The sequence below is a fragment of the Aedes aegypti genome, chromosome 3, assembly GCF_002204515.2.
Source record: "Aedes aegypti strain LVP_AGWG chromosome 3, AaegL5.0 Primary Assembly, whole genome shotgun sequence".
Lineage (NCBI taxonomy): Eukaryota > Metazoa > Arthropoda > Insecta > Diptera > Culicidae > Aedes > Aedes aegypti.
This window is the reverse complement of record NC_035109.1, coordinates 186774728-186790224: the sequence shown is the minus strand read 5'-3', so window position 1 is coordinate 186790224 and position 15497 is coordinate 186774728. Positions and strand designations below refer to the sequence as shown.

The window sequence follows — 15497 nt, the reverse complement described above, 5'->3', positions numbered from 1 at the left end:
TACCATGTGGTTTACAGGGTACGGCGTTCCTGGCAATAGTGTTAATTTGGGTTTTTCAGGCACTAATTTACAACAATAGTACCCTTGTCCGATATTCGACGTTTGACAACACCGCGAGGGTCTCCAACAACCTACAGTTGACACATTTCCACCGGAACTGCGAGGTCTGTGTCGATTACATCGTTAATAGTCTTCGATCAATGAAATACCATTCAATTTAAATACATTCATGGCTTATTCAACATGAAATAAAATACTTATTTTTGGACTTCCAATCATTTATTTCCTCTTGATTTGATTATTAGTTTAACAATGGTGTTTAGACAATTTTCATTCACTCCATGCAGATTATTACTATAAGGCACTTCAAAACATGTATTGCGTATATACTATGTGAGCATTTACTAAATATAGACTATTGTTTCATGGTTCAACCAGAGATTCAATTCATGAGCTAAACCAAAACTCGCGCGAATTTAATTCCGAATATATACACATTATAATTGCATGAAACAAAAGAGAAAACGCATTACCTACATACACAATCAGTTTCATAACTTCATCAATACGGGTTGACAGCGGCTAGGCCAACGCGGCCACTGCTTCTCGAAACCGGCGGAGGGCGTGGCTCGGCGTAACTATGGCGATAACCTTTAGCCAAATTACCGAGGCTCTTGGCTGGCATCATTCGAGAGGAAGGCATTGGAGGTTCACGGTCAAGTCCTGGGTAACGCTCAGTTGTTTCCAACTCACGATAACCGCCACTGTTGGATGAACGCGGAGGTCCTCTTGGTCGTATTTCTCGCTCTTCTTCCTCCTCGGTGCTCCAACCGTTGCTTTCATGTGAACTTACGACAACTGGCTCGAGAGAACTTCTTCTAGGCGCTTCAGCAGCTCGTTTATTATGCAGCATTTGCTCTCGTTCCTGACGTTCCCTTTCAATGCGTTCCTCTTCATGACGCTCACGTTCCATCTGTTGAAACTTTTCCTTAGCGTTTTGGAATCTGTCCTTGGGTGAAACCTTACGGATTGTGGACTCTGGCGAGCTGGTTTTAATTTCAACCATTTTTGCACGAGCTTCTATCTTCTTCATGACCGGGGATTTCTTAATATCATCTCGATAGCGACCAGATGCATCTCTATATTTATCTTCTGAACCACGATCTTCAGGATACATGGGCTGCCGTTCCCAGCGATCATCGTATCGATCGCGGCTGTGTTTGGGTTCTTCCGATGATTTGAAACGCGTCAATGGAATTTTGACATTTTTATCATTTGTTTCCCTATAGACAATTGGATCGGCTTCTTTATATACTCTACGATCGTTGTAACCAGTTCTATAACGATCATCAGGGCTTTCATCACGCATGTATGGTGGATCTCTTTTGGAAGATGTTTTTATTTGATCTCGATAGTCACGTTCAATTTTGAAATCTCGTTGATCATCGTAAGAAGGTGAGAATTTGTTTCTTGGAACTCTTTCTGGTGAGTATTCTCTATAATCATCTCGCATTACTCTATGTTTAGGTGACTCATCTCTATATTTTGTCGACTCAGAAATAATCTCATGAAACTTTTGGCGATCGGTCAAGTTTTCTCGATATCGTGCTTTATCGTTTTCATACCCGTCATAATATTTGCCATTTCCGTTTGACTTCTTGTACATATAATTCTCTCCTCTATCAACCTCATGCCGTCTTGATCTTCTGCGATCTTCCTCTTGATCATAACGTTTATCATCAATAGTAATCTTCTTCTTGCGATCCTCCAGCATAAAATCTTCGTTACCGAAAGCTTCTCGGAATCGGTTTTGAAGAGGAGTTTGTTTAGTTATGATCGGTTTGACTTCTTCCTCGCGAGAATTGACTGAACCACGCAAGCTTTGATCTTCTTCCCGACTTGATGATCGTTGGAACCGTGTATGAGGCTCCTGTCGTACATTTGGGTACAGATAGGACGTTGGAGCCTCCCGATATTTGCTCACGTGGGGCACGTGCTCTTCGACATAACGTTCCTTAGTCCTGGCTGAAGCTTGATGCGTGGGAACTCCAAATCGAGCCTCCTGGTCGTTAACCCATTCCTCTTCTAAAAAATAGTTGTGATAAATTTGTGCAAGTTGCTTACGTACATGATACAAGTTACCACTGGAGCTGTGTGCATCTTGACGTTCCGGACTGGGAGCCAAGTCCGATCCGATTCCGGAAGATCCCCGCGACGATACTCCATTCTTGTTACCCACTGATGGAAGGGAACCAACAATGCACGGATTGCGACATCTGTAACGATTGGAAATAGAAATCTGTTAGAATAAAATCTACAGTCAGCTTTTCAGACATATTTGTCGATCGATTTTGAAGCTTTCGATTAAATATAAAAGCCATCAGCATTTAAACTTTATACAACTAAATGTAAAATAAAACGTACATCAAACGTTTAGGGAAAACTGGGTAGACTTGATCCATGGGGAATCCAATAATACATGTAATTTTATGTAATATTTCGTCTATACAAAAGGTAACTTTCATTCTCAATGAACTGTAATGTCTGGCATTTAATCGTGTTATATAATGATTACCTCGCTTGGCTTCATCACATATTGTAAAAAAAAGAGGCTCAATCTCTTCAAATTCAGATAATAGTTAGTGGGAAAACTAAATTTGAGTACTTTTAACGTAATTTAGAATCTTTTTTTATCATATGATTTTCAAAAAAATGTATGTCTCAGAGCCTGTGTAGAAACGAAATGGGATCAAGTCTAACCTGAAGATCCTTACGCTAATGGAATCTTTGGAGGACTTCGAACATTCGTATATGTCTCTACAATACCCCGTTTATTTGTTTGACGGTTGGAAAATCTGTGCCACCTTATTAAACCTACTGTCATACCACTTATTACGCTTGTAGATCTTATGTATCATATTCCATATTGTACCTAGAGGACCTAGATCATTCGTAAATCTGCGTAAGAATTTCTGTACTTGTGTATGAATGGGTTGTGCTACTTTTCTCCGAATACCGTTTTCTATAACAATTCCCCGAATGCTTCTTTTACTCGAAGAACCCATATCCCCGAAAAGTTTGTGGCACTCATAGTTTTTATAACGTCATACATTTCGGGGTGGTGAATAAATTGGTGATTCGTTTTGCACCCTTCTTTATTTGATTTATGGATCGAGGATGTTGTTCGTTACCACTGAGATAATTTAGAGGACCTGGGAACCCAAAACGATGGGGTAAACAGATAAGAAGCACCCGAAACCGATCAATATAAGCTCTACAGTATGGCGTGATTCTAAGCTGTAGCCATCAAAATATCATATTATTTTTTAAATGAGTATGGTATGGAAAATCATTTTAGTACTGTTATTTCACCATCCAAAATTTATTTGTTATCGCTAAAAACTCAAATAATGGAAGTTGGTCTGGCTTAGGCAAACTGGATTAGAATCAGGACGGTTTCTTCCATCAGAAGTCAATAATAACTGTTTTTGGACTACCTGTTTAACTGCCTGTCGTTAGAACTAACTCATACTGAATATCACTTGGAAATTATATATGATTCTTGTACAGTTTCTAACAACAAAGAGATTCATATCTGCTTTTAGAAGAACGCAATTGGTCTTGTCCACATCTAGTGTTGATTTATCATGAACTGCTATGTAGTTTGTCACACAACCATATGTAATTGGTTAGGATGTTCCATTCAGTACTACAACAATGCCGCATGTTTCATACCTGTTCTGGTAGCATTGATGTCCGGACATGTAATGAGAAAAAAGTTACTTGGTGTTCTCAACTTTGCGATGGGCCTTCTCGATGACGACAACCATAACTAAAATTCTTGTTTGCTTGCTTGATGAGGTCGGAAGAGAACTATTCGTTATGGTGTACTGGACGAGACATGGTATTGGTATTCAACTTGCTTCGGGATACGATTTCATAGTAACTGCTTGGACCGACAAATGCTTGAACTACTGGATTAGCGAGGCTTGGTTGCTGTGGTTAGTTGTCGAATCGACGGTGCTCTCGCCCGGTTGGCCGAATCAAAATGGTACCGTAATCCGGGGTATCATTGATCAGCGGGGTAACAATGATCGAAATGACTCATCTCGTAATAAGTTGGTATCATCATTTATTGATGAAACGTGTCCAAAGCATGAATGTTGCTTCTCTTTATTATATTTATGAGCTATTAAAAATTAGGATTTTTGCAAAAATTGCATTAATTATATGCGTAAATTTGTCAAGTTTGCGAAACAATGATTTCAATGGTTAAGGATGACACTACCGAAGATTCATGTCTCACATAAGTTCTACAAGCGATATGAGCAAGAAAAATGCGGTTCTCACTAAAAATGGCATCGCCAAAAACGATTCTGCTGTCGAAACTTTTATAAGTATGTTCAATTAGGCAACATTAACGAATTACTGTTAAGAATGTAGAATTCCCTTAGGAAATTGCCTACCTTTAGGCGTATTCCGCTGTTCGAGGTGTTTTTAATTTTAAAATAACTCAAAATTTAAATGAGATGTAAGTGTTTGGACATCATATTCGGCTTCAGGGGCCATGATTTGAGTAAGTAACGACATTTTCAATATTACCGAACGTTGTTTACATGGATGATCAATGTTACCCCATATCAGCTAAACAAAAAAATCACATAAAACAGTTTTGTAAACATGCTTAAATCTTTCAAAAAACAAAATACAGTATATAGTCACGAGCTATGGGTGGCAGTACTTGTTTTAAAAATATAAAACTCAGAACATTTGCATTTTTGAATTGGATATTTAAGAAATATCATAAAAACTGATCAATGTTACCCCGGATTACGGTACCTCGAAAACCTGCTACGGCTTCCAACGGCGAAGGTGATGATGTTGCTCATTTCACTTCATTGCGGTTTCTTCAATAAGGTTATTGAAGCCTAATCTGCCAATACAGGGCAGACTTTGAAAAACAATCTTTTTGCGAACGCCCAAAAGAATCTGCCTTGCTTCTAAATCAAGAATGCATGATCGATCAAGCTATTGCCAGATAGATTGTCTCCACTCGATGAACAAGTAGATCGTATGGTAGCGCTCAAGCGTGAATGGAGCACATCGATTGATTGGGGCATAAACTGTTCCCATACAAGGAACTATAGGGTGTCGATTCAGTAAGATTTTCACTTAAGAGTGATCTTTTTTTCCAGTTGTCATTCAAGAATGGTTGCAATTTTTGACTTTCGTTTTCATTAGCGATGATCTGACGATTTGCGTTTCGAAAGTTTGGATCATTGATTCCATCGTCAAATGATTCAAATCATTTCAAACAAAGGAGTGTATTTTCCATAAAAAATGACTGAATTCAGATGGTCTTACAGAGGAAATATCCAAAAATATAATAAAAGCAAAAAGTATCGCACTTCTAGGTTCAGTGCTCGGTGTAGATGGAACGATGATGCTAGCTACAATGACGGCAATGCCATGGGTTTTGGCATTCCTTATCTTGGTGGCCAGCGTAAAGGCAATTCTCGCACAATTGATGTTGCTTGACGAATTTCCTTCGTCCTGCCGGAGGTAGCTTCCCAAAACCATCACATTGGAACAACGGATACTTTCCGCCGCAGCAAACACATGGATGACAACTGTGGAGATGCAGAGGTATACTTGGTCTCTAGTAACAACGACTGTCTAACTAACATTCCTTCCCTTCCTTGTGGCCGGCGCCGTTATTGACTTTTCAAATTTGAGCTATCGATTTTTGCACATTGAAGAATGGTAAGCTAATCCCAAGCTCCATTCATTAATTCCCTGTGCAACTTCGATTGTTCTGGTCAATCACGGAGTAGCAACTACGAATTGTTCGGTCATCTATGCTCATTTTATGGCTGACGATGCAAGTCTCCTACTAAACTTATCCGTTTTTTGACCACATTTTGCCCGATTCTCACGGCTGGTGCTCGATTCACGTTGACTTGCTCGATGCTGGAAGCGGGACAGTTGACTTTTTCCGCCGGTTTTTTCTTTCCTCTTTGCTGATTGCAGCCACTCGTATATGTTCACTGCTACGGGTAAGCACACTTAGAGGAAATGTGAATTCACTAGCGATAACTGATATAGCCTTTCCTCGAATAAATAATATAAATTTTTGAATATTACCTCCTTCATTAACTCTACTATTACCAAGTTCAGTTGTGTTGAAGCCTTTGCTGCATTCAGACGTGCTCTAGCAGCACACCGAATTCGATTCTTCTACATTCGTTCGTTTGGTATGCAATATTTTTTGGCGCCAGTGATATTGTGACCATGGTGATTTCGCTTCGTCAAAACACCTTTAAGGTGGACTTACAAGACTTCGAGAAACGTCCAGACTTTGAAGATGTCCATAACTTCATCTTCCGCACCCTCGCCCTGCGGCCTAAGCAAGTACAACGCTTGCAAATGAATCACATTCAGTGCTGTGTGCATGTTAAATGCAACGATCTAGAGACCGCTCTCAATATAGTAGAGCAACACAATAACCGTCACGAGCTCGAAGTGGCTGGCAAGCGGTACAAAGTGCGCCTAGTGATGGACGACGATAGGATCGATGTTAAGGTCCATGACCTATCTGAGAATGTGTCAAACGAAGAGATTGCTACATTTTTGCAACAATATGGTAAGGTGTTCAGTGTCAAGGAAGCGGTATGGGGAAAGAGTTTTGCTGGTAGAGGCATACCCTCTGGTGTGCGCGTCGTTGAAATGACACTGAGGGAACTTCTCAAATCGTATGTCACTATTAAAAGTGAACAGACCTATATTTCTTACAAAACTCAGCCGACCACGTGTCGGTACTGTTCTCAGCTGATACATTCCGGCAAAACTTGTGCGGCCAATAAAAAAAGTTTGGCACAAAATTCCCAAACCGCAGTTACAAACGACAATCGAATTGTCGCCACCACTTCAATTATTACGAAAGCTACAAAGAACAATAACGATCACCAGCAGCAGCAGCAAAAGGCTCCGCAACAGCAGCAATTTTTCAAACGAACATCGAACCAGACCGATTCGCTACCTATTGGAAGATCACCACCACGAAAGCGAATCGATAACAAACGAAATTTGGATGTACTACAGACTGTGCGTAATGAATTGCCGACCGATGACGATGACACGGAAACATCAGGAGAAGAGCCAGCATTTGAGGAGGATTCTGATAAATGGTTGGTTTGGGTACAGAAAAAACATAGTCGTGAAATGAAGAAAAAGATGAAAAATAAAAATGTATTATAATTTAAGTTAATGAATTTGACCTGAATGATTTTTTATTGAATTAAAGGGTCGTTAATAAAATTAAAAAAACAAAAAAACAAATATCAAGTTCAATAGTAGAAAATGGAGCAGGAACTGGATAAACAGTTTATCCTCCTCTTTCTTCAGGAACAGCTCATGCTGGAGCTTCTGTCGATTTCGCACCGTTGTGCGATCAACAACAATTCTTTCGTCGAATATGATCGCAGACTGGATATTTCTTCTTCCTTCAGCAAGCACACTAATATTGGCGCTGGAAGAGATACTTCAACACTTTTCTTGTAACAATATTCTTCCATTCGTCGCGACATGGATGATTCCGAAAGGAAGCCATTTTGGCGTCCGCATTTGTTCACTCATTCACAGTCACTGTCTGCGGTTTGGCATTTGCCGTTCTCATTCATACGGTTTCTTGTAAGTGGTGTGCATTCGATTTTCGGTTCACTTATACAAACGCAACGCACTAGCATTGAGCGCTTCTTCCATTAGAGTTCGATTTTTTTAAAACAGTTTTTCAAGTTCAATGTTCATTTTCGTTTTCGGAGTTATTTTGCTCTAGGTGCCTTCGCCATTCCGGCTCATAGCACAAAAGTTCAATACATACGAGTTGGTCTAGGCACACTGCACAGAAGTCAGTAATAACTGATTTCTGGACTAACTATTGGTTGAGATATTCAATTCAATAAAACGGAATCCATTCGAGGTATTCATTCGGAAAGGTCTTAACATTATTGAAATCATATTATTTACAACTATTCATGCTGATTTTGATTCTAATTATGTCCCTTTTATATTTCAAATATCCCATGAAGCGATTCTCAATCCTATCAGCTCAATTTTCAATTATTTTCGAGCCGACTGGAATATATATGAAACATATATTGACTCTTATCTTGATGTTAACATTTCTTTACAAACAAAACTTGATATTGACAATGCTCTTGAAACTTTAACAAATTCCATTGTTGAAGCCAGGAGCATATAAATTCTAAAATGTGAAGTAAAATTTGAATCCGTCATTATAAACGATGATCTTAAACTCTTGATCCGTCTTGAAAACGTGACGAGAAGGAAATTTTAACGCACTGGCGATCCTGCTATGAAAATTATATGGCAGGATTTGCAGAAATTTATCAAGAAACGTTTCTCACAACTAAGAAACAAAAATTTTGAAAATTTCTCAATTGGAACCAGTTTTTATGCCCTTTTGGAAATTATCTTAAATTAAAAAAAAAAACATCAGAAACCAATACCGGCATTGAAAGCGGAAAACAACTAACTAATTGCGAAAAATCTCAAAAACTTGCTATGCAGTTTAAAAGCACGCACAATTTTAATTTTGGACTTACAAGTCCAATTGAAAATCAAGTTACTCAGGACTTCGAAAATATTCTCAATCAAGAAGATCAACGTTTTCGAAAATGCCTGGGAGACTGATTTGGAAGAAGTGAGAACAATTATTAAAAAATTCAAAAATATGAAAGCTCCTGGCGATGATGGAATTTTCTAAATCCTCATCAAGAAATTTCCAGAAAGTAGCTTATCATTTTTAGTTGAGATATTCAACAAATGTTTTCAATTAGCATATTTTCCTGACAAATAGAAAAATTCTAAGGTTGTACCAATTTCACAACCAGACAAAAATCCCGCAGAAGCTTCTAACTATCGTCCAATCAGTTTGCTTTCCTCCAACAGTAAAGTTTTTGAAAAGGTTATTTTAGGAATGAAAAACGAAAATTCAGTTTTTGCCAATGAACAGTTCGGATTCCGTCATGGACATTCAACCACTCATCAACTTTTACGCGTAACAAATTTGATCCGTTCCAACAAATCTGAAGGCTATTCTATTGGTCTTGCTCTTCTAGACATAGAAATAGCATTTGACAGTGTTTGGCATGAAGCTTTGATCGTGAAATTCTTCTTCTTCTTCTTTCTGGCGTTACGTCCCAACTGGGACACAACCTGCTTCTCAGATGAGTGTTCTGTTGATCACTTTCACAGTTATTAACTGAGAGCTTCCTCTGCCGATTGACCATTTTTGCATGTGTATATCGTGCGGCAGGTACGAAGATACTCTATGCCCTGGAAATCGAAAAAAAACCTTTACGAAAAGATCCTGGACCAGCGGGATTCGAACCCACGACCCTCAGCATTTCATGCTGAATAGCTGCGCGTTTACCGCTACGGATATCTGGGCCCCATAATCGTAAAATTAAAAAATCTTTAATTTCCCAACATACATTGTTAGAAAAATTCAAAGTTATATGTCAAATCGTGCACTTCAGGTTAATTCCTGTAAGAGCCGGTGTTCCTCAAAGCAGCATTTTGGGACCACTATTATACACTTTTTTTTACATCTGACTCACCCTAGTTACCTCAGAAATGTCAAAAATCTTTGTTTGCGGATGACACAGGCCTCTCCGCCAAAGGACGAAGTTTGCGTGTCATCTGTAGTCGATTGCAAAAAAGTTTGGATATTATTTCTTCATACTTGCAAAAATGGAAGATTTCTCCTAATGCTTCTAAACGTATAATATTCACACATAAACCAAAAGCAATTTATTTGAAACCTTTCAAGCCAAATGTAACAAATATGTAAAATGTCTATATCCCCTTATTAATAGAAAATCAAAACTTTGTCTTAAGAACAAGCTTTTGATATTCAAACAAATTTTCAGGCTAGCCATGTTGTATGCTGTACCAATATGGGTTAGCTGTTTTAACACCAGGAAGAAAGCTCTGCAGAGGATTCAAAATAAAGTTTTGAAAATGATTCTGAAGCTCCCTCCCTGGTATAGTACTAATGAGTTACATAGAATGTCCAATGTTGAAACATTGGAATAAATGTCAAATAAAATAAATAATAATTTTAGACAAAAATCGTTGCAATTTTCTTTTGCCACGATTAATGCGTAATATATGTAGATTAAGTTAGGTTAAGTAAATTAAAATTGTTCTTATTTTCTTATGAGCAGGGGAAATCAACTAACCTGTAAGAATTCTGAACTGCTACGGCAAATTAAATGTAATTTGTTGTTAAATAAATGTTAATAACAGCCTGATTTTGTTATACCAAATTAGGATAATAGTGTTGTCTAACACAAAACGTCTAGAAATAAGAAATAAATGTAATGTTTTAAATGATACGAACAAAAAAAAAGTCGTTACTATCAATAACATTATTTTGTATTGAACAAATGAGATAGATTAAAAGTGTGTTAAATTCGCACTTTCACATTATTCAAATCCAAAAACTTATTTGGCTTCCCTTGTGGGGTAAATTACAACAGTGATTCCAACCTCAAATTCTCAATGTGTCTGTTTGCTTTTTACCAAAAACAAATCCAAAAGCAAAATGGAACCATAAAGTTGAAAATTGTGTGCCCTTACCAGTTGATTGCACAATTGGATTCAAACCTAAGAAAATTACTGTGCTAAAATTATGTACTGCTTTACCTTGTATCCAAGTTTTGAAAATTGTGAATTATTTTAATGATGAAACTAAAAGAAAAATCTGGTAATATCTGTATATATTCCCTACATTTGGCATGAATGCTCTCGATGCGATTTTTGAAAGTTAATTTTTTATCTAGCATGAGCCCTAAATACTTTACTTCATCTGACCAATTTATTGGAATCGTGACAACATGCCTACTTGTAGGTTTCATATAAAGAGCTTTTGGTTCATGTAGGAATATTATTAGTTGAGTTTTGGGAGCATTATTAATAATACTCCATTTTGCAAGCATGAAGAAAAAATATCCGAACTGTTTTGTAATCTACTACAGAAGATACGCAAGTTCCGTCCTTTGGCGGAGAGGCCTGTGTAGGCGAACACAAATGTTTGTCATCCCTGTAAAACTGTAAGTGCGTTCAACCTGCACAGCTTTTTGAGGAACTTTGCAAGAACCTAGTTATAAAATTTTTTTTTATGTAGGAATTGGTTTTGAGTTTTTTTTATATATTTCCAAAAAGCCTTAGAGCCAGGGTTGTAAAACTTCATTTCCAAATGTTTTGTTGAATTATGATAGCTATAAAATTGAAGAGTGTTGCATATTATCCCGTCTGACTGTAAATTAAGTTACATCTTTCGTAATACTCGTTATTGAAATTTATTAATGATTAATTAAAAAAGGCGGTTTCCCATGTGTCGCACACGCTTCCAAATCCACCGTTCAGAACGGTTAGGCAATCATCATAGAGAGCCATTACTCCAGGTGGTTTTGACCATCAATTCACTGTTGTCTTACCTCCGTGAGTCGTTGCTGTTGGCTTTATCGCAATCCCGTGTCGGCAGTAGCAAGGGAACCCCTCCGCTCAGCTTTTCCCGCAGTTCGGCGGCCAACGAGTCGTAAAGCTTGGATTGGCTCGATATGGGCGATATCGGCGAAGTTGGCGAGTGCTGTTGCTCCTCGCTGCATTCCGATTCCCTGGTACTTGTCCCGGTGTCACTTCCGTGCGATGAGTCAAACCGGCGCGGCGAATCAAATCTTCTCGACATCTGCGCTGGATGCTGCGGCTGGTGATGCGGCTTTCTTTCCGGACCCGCACTCACAACTGATGCTGTTAATTGCGCTGGTAAGCCCAGTCTGAAATGCGACAAAGATGAGACGATTTTGGTTAAACAAGTTTTTTCCTCCAGAAGAAATGTGAAAGTTGTGAATTAAAAGCCGAAATACAAACAGACGACGAAAATCACAACCGTCGGTCGAATTTTGAATGGAATGTCGTGTGATATCTTTGTAAAATTGGCTCACTGTGAGAACTCATAGCTATAGATTTGCGCAGAACTGACAGCTTTCCATCAAACAACTGAACCCAAAGGGAAGTTTGTCGCTAGACCTGCCATAACGGGCGCGTTTTGACTTAACCGCAACCTGCTCAATGGCTGTTGAATTCGAGCGCAAACGAAACAAGTGCCTTACCATTCACGAGGACGGTGTGATTTCAACCAGAGGTTGTTAATTTGGTCTCGGACGCCACTCATTTATTTAAAACTAGTGGGCCCGGCAAACTTCGTCTTGCCATCAAGTAGGCTGTTGAAAAACGCTATGGATCGTCCCATACAAAATGACAGCTCCGTTCACGCTCGTTTTTTCGACTTTCCCGGTGAATATCCTGGGATTTTTATACACACAAACACGTCAGAACACTTAACGAACAAAACGGAAAAATAATCATTCAAATCGGTTGACCCGTTCTCAAGCCATTTCGTGACATACAAACACCATTCCATTTTTATTTATATAGATTCTCTGCAGAGCTTTCTTTGTGGTATTACGACAACTAGTTCATATTGGTACAGCCGGCCTGAACATTTGTAGATCAAAAGCTTGTTCATTTTGATTTTCAGTTGATGAGTATACAATTTATATATTTGTTACATTTGGCTTGAATGCCTTCAATGTGATTTTTGAAAGTCAAATTTAATCCTGCATTTGTCCACAGATAGACTGGGAAGAACACACAGAATATTGATTTGATTTTCTCGGACGATAAACAAATATTTCTTAGAAATTACCGTAATCCGTGGTGTGCTCAGAATTTTGGATATTTACTAAAAAATTCATTTGAAAATGCAAATGTTGCAACTTTTGTAATATTAAAACAAGGTTCCTAGTACCGACCCCTTTTGAAGAGTACCGGTTCTACGGTAATGTAACTACCACCGGTAAAATACCGGTACTGGAAGATTTTTTTTTGAAATAAATTTAAAGCATACATTATTAGACAAAACATTTGCAACTTTTTTTAAATTAGTCGATAAACGCAAGTTTGCTAAAGGTTCTAACCGTTCTAACTTTATAACTCATGAAATACACAAAAATATGTGTTGAAATTTATGTTTTGTTTGACGTAGTGGACCACATTCATTCGAATCTGTCCCTTAGCCATCCACAGAAGAAGTTGCAGATGTAGGTATTGTGTAATATTGTATGTGGTGTGGAAAATCGTTCAAAATTAATAATTTATTGACTATTTTCATGTTACCACCTTGCTTTTTATTTGTATTTTTTAATGTAGGATTTTAAAGTGCAAAACATGTTCAAAGTTCAATATTTGATTGCCATACGTATGCGTGGCTTTCAAATATGGAGAAAGCTCTTTCTAAATCCATCTGAATGTTGCTCGAAATGTTGTCCATGCATTGTCTAAAAAGCTTGATATTCACCATCAGCTCGATAATCATGATGGTATCTTACTGCTGAATTATTTCCGTTTAAAAAAATTACCCTCAGGGTTTTTTTTTAATGTTCCTAACCATATTTTCAATCAAACTAAATGCAAACAAGGACTTCCTTAGCCTAGTGGTTAGAGTTCCGTGACTACAAAGCAAATCCATGCTGAAGGTGTCTGGATCCGATTCCCGGTCGGTCCTTTGAAGCCGGCCTTCTGATACCCTGTCGGTCCAGGATCGTTTAGTAACGACAATTTCATTGACTTCCCTGGGCATTGAGTATAATCGTACCTGCCACACGATATACGAATGCGGACATGACAACTTTGGCAAAAAGCTCTCAGTTAATAATTGTTTTTTTTTTTTTAAATTTATTTTTAGAAGGGTACAAAAAAACTTGAAAAGCCTGGCCTTTCATGTGTTGGGAAGGTGTGGGACTCATGTTAGGCGTGCTTAACCACTAAAAAACTTTCCCTTGTGTTCCTGTGCATCTATCTCCCCCGGGACTACATCACGCAACTTCATCGGAGGAGGCCTGTGCTCATGCACTTCGTCAGTCTCAGCCTCTAGCTGTTCTGCTAGTTCGCTGTTGTAGCTTAATGTCATCAAAAATGCTGTTCACTGCGACATTTATACGGTGTCTCTGCGACTACTTGCTTTTCTCAATTGGCGGTTAAAGATCTCGCCGGGGCTTTGGACAGCTTTCTGTGCGACGACGCATGCTTCCCTAGGGCCGGCCTCGCGTCAGAGCCCTGTCGAACTTCTACTGGACGCTCATGTGCATTTCGTTGCTCTACGACGACTCGTTTTCCGCTGTTGCTATGCGAGCTCTCCTGGTTGACCAGTTGGATGCCGAGGTCGTTCCAGCGATTCCGGTTGGAGGATGACTTCCGGTTCACTGACACCCCGACGACCCAGAAGTGGTTTGTGACGATCAATGATACTCTGCCTAGTTCCCGATGTTGGCGCTAGCCTACTTCCGCATCTTCATGCTTCGATACTGGTCGGTAGAGTGCCGAAGTCGACCCAGCAATTCCGATTGAAGGATGACTTCCGTTTCACTGGCGCTCCGACAACTCAAGCCGGTGATACGCTTCGTACTACTCAGAGTAGCCCCCGGCACTGGATCTGTCCTATTCCGTCGAAGATTTCCCCGGTGGCGGAAGTTCTTCCGAACCGATGCTATCCGGGCAGATGCCGAGGTCGGACCTGCGATTCCGGTGGAGGGAAACTTCCGATTCACAGGCGCCCTATTTGCCGGTGCTGTTTCGCGAATTAGTCAGCTAGACCCCGGCGGTGGACTCAGCTTACTCCGAAGATTATTTGTATATGACTTGTTGTCCAATAACATCGACTGCTCTGAACTGACCAACGAACTGAGGTTTTACGCATCGACAAGGAAGCTCCGCGAGAGGCAGTTACTGGTTATACGACCGCATAGAACGATATATGGACAGAACTGCCCAATGTCTAGTTGTTTGCGGGCATTTAATGATGTAGGATGTTATTTTGATTTTAATGTGTCCAAATGTAGACTCTGCGTGTCCGAATCTGTGCAGATATTTCCGGAAGCATCCGTGGCCTGACAGAAATTGGTTCAGGAAAAAGTAAAAAAAAAAGTCTCCATATTTTCTGTTCGTCCACACCGACACGCGGGCTTGATAATTCTCCTGAACATCAATTGAGTTCGGTGAAATACTCTAGAGCAGCATGCTGCCTTTGCCTCTTTGCGAAAAATGCTAAGCAGCGAGGCAACGAAAAATGAGCGAGGAAGATGCAGCACAAAACACAACATAGTAAAATTCCATCAAAAAAGGGTGCTCTCACAACTCCCCGAGGACTGTCTTGTTCGGGCGGCAGACTCAAGAGTTCTTTTGAAGTGTGAGTAAAGGTGAGCATCGCAACAAGAGAAAAAGAGAGAGTACCTGAGAAAATCCTCGCATTTTTTTTGCACTCACACTCGAATCGCTTGAGGATCTGTGTTATAATATTTCAGTTCATATTTTTCTCCTCAGAAGAACGACAAAATAGCCTCCTCTTTGCA

At 39.3% G+C, this 15497-nt stretch overlaps 1 protein-coding gene across 4 annotated transcripts in view; it reads right to left on the bottom strand.

Moving 5' to 3' along the window:
- Positions 1 to 260: 260 nt before the first annotated feature.
- LOC5577374 (trichohyalin) overlaps positions 261 to 15497 on the bottom strand; it is a 254860-nt gene continuing 239623 nt past the window's right edge. For all 4 annotated transcript variants that reach the window (XM_021855884.1, XM_021855886.1, XM_021855885.1 and 1 more), the window contains 3 exons: positions 11526 to 11864; positions 2143 to 2276; positions 261 to 2085 (listed from right to left, as the gene is read on the bottom strand). In XM_021855884.1, the coding sequence (XP_021711576.1) occupies positions 563 to 2085; positions 2143 to 2276; positions 11526 to 11864 (1996 nt within the window). In that variant the 3' untranslated portion in view covers positions 261 to 562. The remainder of the gene's footprint in view (positions 2086 to 2142; positions 2277 to 11525; positions 11865 to 15497) is intronic.